The 4,701-nt window shown below is 44.1% G+C and overlaps 1 protein-coding gene across 1 annotated transcript; it reads left to right on the forward strand.

The window, feature by feature from the left end:
- Positions 1 to 1,429: 1,429 nt before the first annotated feature.
- Positions 1,430 to 4,433, forward strand: tmem100a (transmembrane protein 100a; the record flags this gene model as incomplete). The annotated part of the gene is given in 2 exon segments (XM_014025736.1): positions 1,430 to 1,538; positions 3,390 to 4,433. A coding segment is annotated over 1 exon segment (408 nt). The 3' UTR covers positions 3,872 to 4,433.
- Positions 4,434 to 4,701: the final 268 nt, after the last annotated feature.

The raw sequence follows: 4,701 nt of genomic DNA on the forward strand, positions 1-4,701 counted from the left end.
ATGGATGGATGTTGGATGGATGGATGGATGGATAATAGATGGATGATGGATGGATGGATGATGGATGGATGGATGATGGATGGATGATGGATGGATGGATGGATGGATGGATGATGGATGATGGATGGATGGATAATAGATGGATGATGGATGGATGGATGGATGGTGGATGGATGGATGATGGATGAATGATGGATGGATGGATGTTGGATGGATGGATGGATGGATAATAGATGGATGATGGATGGATGGATGGATGATGGATGGTGGATGGATGGATGATGGATGAATGATGGATGGATGGATGTTGGATGGATGGATGGATGGATAATAGATGGATGATGGATGGATGGATGATGGATGGATGGATGATGGATGAATGATGGATGGATGGATGGATGGATGGATGGATGGATGGATGATGGATTGATGGATGGATGGATAATAGATGGATGGATGGATGATGGATGGATGATGGATGGACGATGGATGAATGATGGATGGATGGATGGATGTTGGATGGATGGATGGATGGATAATAGATGGATGGATGATGGATGGATGGATGGATGGATGATGGATTGATGGATGGATGGATAATAGATGGATGGATGATGGATGGATGATGGATGGATGATGGATGGACGATGGATGAATGATGGATGGATGGATGGATGGATGGATGGATAATAGATGGATGGATGATGGATGGATGGATGGATGGATGATGGATTGATGGATGGATGGATAATAGATGGATGGATGGATGATGGATGGATGATGGATGGATGATGGATGGACGATGGATGAATGATGGATGGATGGATGGATGATGGATGGATGATGGATGGATGGATGATGGAAGGATGGATGGTGGATGGATGGATGATGGATGGATGATTGATGAATGATGGATGAATGATGGATGGATGATGGATTATAGATAATTTCTATACAAGAGCTACAAGTCTGTATAATTCTACTACTTTAGTTTTATTTATACTGCACTGTATACTGTAGTGTATTATAGTGTACTGTATACTGTACTGTACTGCACTGTATTGTACTGTACTGTAGTGTATATACTGTACTACAGTACATTTCAATTTACTGTGTATACTGCAGTGTACTCTACTGTACTGTATACTGTACTGTAATGTACTCTATTGTATTAGACTATACTGTACTGTATACTGTACTACAGTGCATTTTACTGTAGTGTACTGCAGTCATGAAGTAGTGGAAATGAAATGTGTTTTATTTTGAAACTTTTAAGCCCTGACAGTCATTTCCTGTGGGTCTCTCCAGCTTGACTCGGGGCTCGGTACTTCAGCTGGTCCTTCTGAATGAGCATGGTAGTTCGGTTCTGGGGACTTGACAGGGACACGGGTCTGTTCGGGTCTGGTCGGGTCTGGTCGGGTCTGGTCGGTTCGGACCCAGAAGCTGCTTGTTTTCAGAGGAAAACAACTTTAATGAACAGAGAAACTCTCAGAGATTTGGAGACAGTTTGAAGCAGCAGCATGGATCAGGACTGGGAGGTAGTTTTATTATCTTATTTCTTAATATATTATAAATAAACAATAAGTTCAGTTTATACAACTTTAAAACTGTAGTTTAAAGAAAGAGATCGAGCTAATTATTTAATAAACCTTGTTTTTTAGGCATGAAACAAACAGTAAAAACATCAAGTTGATGTTGGAAACAGTTTAATTCTTGCTTTATTATAATTTAAATATTTATTTTAAAACTGTTTTAAATTATACTTAATTTCTTTAGTCCTTTATTATGCTTAAGCTGAGAATAATGGTTATAAAGATAAATTACCTGTTTTAACTGTTCAATAATTACACTTTTGCGGCTCCATCTGCTTTTCTAGATGTTCTAATTACTGTAAATGTGAGGCCTTAATCTGTAAAAGATGAAGCAAAACATTAAACTGTTTTTGTTCTTTAGTATGAGTTTGTTCTTTATACTGAAACAGCTGAAAAAGTGAAGTTTTGTGGGAAAAGTTCTTCAAAAAAACTCCAGTTTCTTTGTTTCAAAGCTCAGTTTGTGTGTTGATCCATGTTTCAGTCAGAGGTTTAAATGTTTTAATGTTTTCAGACAAACATTTAGAGGTTTTAATGGTTGTTTCTGTGGCATTAATGAAAGGATTTGGGTTAAAGCACAGCGTGGGCACATGAAAACAGCAGAATGGTTACATTTCATTAACGAGGTATAATTGTCATGATTTGACCCGGACCCTGCTGTTGGACACTTCTGAGGTTTGGACCAACTCGTTACGTCATCTGGTGACAGTTGAGTCTTTATCTTTTCAACTTACTTCCCAAATACGTCAGAAGAAACGAGTTAAATGTTTCAAACTCTGATGTTAGATTAGTCTAAAGCAGGGCTGTTCAACTGGTGGCCCGCCGGCCACATCTGGCCCACGAGTGACCAAAGTTCGGCCCGCCAATTGGTTCGTTCATCTCTTCAGCCCAAATCCCTGATTTTCTACTTTAATTAGGTTCTTTTAGTTAAACATGTTTGGTGTCTACAGAAACATCAGAATCTTGTCTACAAGCTGGTAAAAAACATTTCTATAAACACTCAAAACAGTTAAACCTACAAGCAGTTGAAGATAAAACTATCAAAGTGGAAATAAAGTTGGTTTAAGTCAGTGATGTCAAAATATTATTTGTGTTAAACAGGAGGCAGAATGTGTTCTTTTTGTTTTTTATGTTGTTTAATTATCACTCCTTTCATAGGGTTCTGTATGTTGTATTCATAATTAAATGCAGTAAAATAAACTCTTTCAAAGGTAACAGATGTTTGTAATACTTGGTTTATTTACATAATGACTTTAATTGCTGGATGTTCGGCCCCTCAGCTGCAGTTCAGTTGAGTATCTCTGTTTTAAAGTTTAGATTCTGGACTTTTAACCCAAACGTTCAGCTGATGTGAGCCTTCAGTTTTTGGCGAGCCCACATGGGTCCACTCAGGGTCAAACCTCCGAGGGACGTCTCTACAAGCCTGACCCGTGTTCTTGTGTTCAGTCAAGCTGTGCCTCTCGTTCTCACTGAATCCCAACTCCCCCCCCCCCTCGGCAGATGTTGTGAAACTCTCAGACTGTATCGGCGGATCCTGGCCCCTCTGGGGAATGTCTCAGCTCGTGCTGGGCCGGGTGGACCTGCGTCATCCTGCTCCGGCTGGGTTAAGAGGCGGTGCGGATTGTGCAAAGAGGTTACGAGGGTTTATTAAAACAGCGTGCKGTGGTCAGGGAGAGCCGTGGAATTGTGAAATGTGGTGTGGATTTCTAACTGAAAGCATCTGCTGGGCTTTTTCCTTCTCCTCCGTGCGCTGTTGGGTAACAAACGTTGATGTGTTTCGCTCTCCGTGTGTCTCCGCAGACTGGGAGGGCCTGACGCGGAGCAGGGGTCAAAGGGCGTCGGCGAGGGGRCCATCTGTTGCGCCGGATCCCGCCATGCCAGAGGAACCCAACAAGGACGCCACGAGAGCGCCGGCGAACTCGGAGAAGAGCGGCGGCACCGAGCAGGCCGCGACCGCCGCCGCGACYGCGGTCAACATCCCCCGGGTCAACGAGGTGCAGCTGACCGCGGCCACCGGGGGCGCCGAGCTGTCCTGTTACCGCTGCACCGTCCCCTTCGGCGTGGTGGTCCTGATTGCGGGCATCGTGGTGACGGCGGTGGCCTACAGCTTCAACTCCCACGGCTCCACCATCTCCTACTTCGGCCTGGTGCTCCTCTCGGCCGGCCTGGCGCTGCTGGCCTCCAGCGCCGTCTGCTGGAARGTCAGGCTGGAGAGGAAGAAGGAGCGGCGGCGGGAGAGCCAAACCGCCCTGGTRGCGAACCAGAGGAGCATTTTCAGTTGAGGCCTTCGCTGGAGCCGGCGCCGCAGATGGGTCCTCAGGTGCCGTTTCATGGCGAACCGGCTGCGATCACGTAGAAACCACGAAGCTGTGAAAACCCCTGACCACAGACCTCTCACGGCCCAGGACTCCCAGCTTTGAAGACACGGCCAGGGGTTTATTTGTCAAATGGACATCGAGCATCTGGCGAGCTGGGAGCGCAGCCAGGAGGAATGAATCACAATTAAGATGAATTAGCAGCGTGCACAGCGGCGTGCAGGAAGTACCCCATTAATCTGCCGCAGCGTGTGGCAGCTTTGATTGTAACGGCTCAGATTAGGAAGGCTGGAATCCCAGGGAGGAGGACGGAAACCAACTGAAGGGTCCAGGAAAGTTATTCACACCTCATTTATCGCACATATTTGTTAACGAACTCTCACATTTAACGGTGCGGCTGCGTTGGGAGGATGGTACGTGGACTTCAGATCAGAGGGCACATTATTTAACCGTAAAYATGTATTCTCTTAAAGGGCCTGTGACGTCAGATTTTTTGTAATAAACATGAATGCATTTTTTGGAAAGATAACATTGATAAAATGCTGCAAAACAAATTTCACRTCCCTGAGATGAACGGTTGTTGAGATATTTGCATGTGAAGAAACAGGAAGTGATGTCAAAGGGGAATGTCTGCATGTAAACAGAGCGTTGCTACAAAAGCTAACAACACAGACTGTAGAGAAGAATCTGATGTTTCTTTAGATTATTTTAGTCGCAATCAAAAAGATGAAGAAGAGTTAAAGTTTAAATAATTTTTTTAATAAACAGAGACCAGCGAGTTAATTTTATTAATGAGT

Source organism: Austrofundulus limnaeus, unplaced genomic scaffold (assembly GCF_001266775.1).
Source record: "Austrofundulus limnaeus strain Quisiro unplaced genomic scaffold, Austrofundulus_limnaeus-1.0 Scaffold495, whole genome shotgun sequence".
Taxonomy (NCBI): Eukaryota; Metazoa; Chordata; class Actinopteri; order Cyprinodontiformes; family Rivulidae; genus Austrofundulus; species Austrofundulus limnaeus.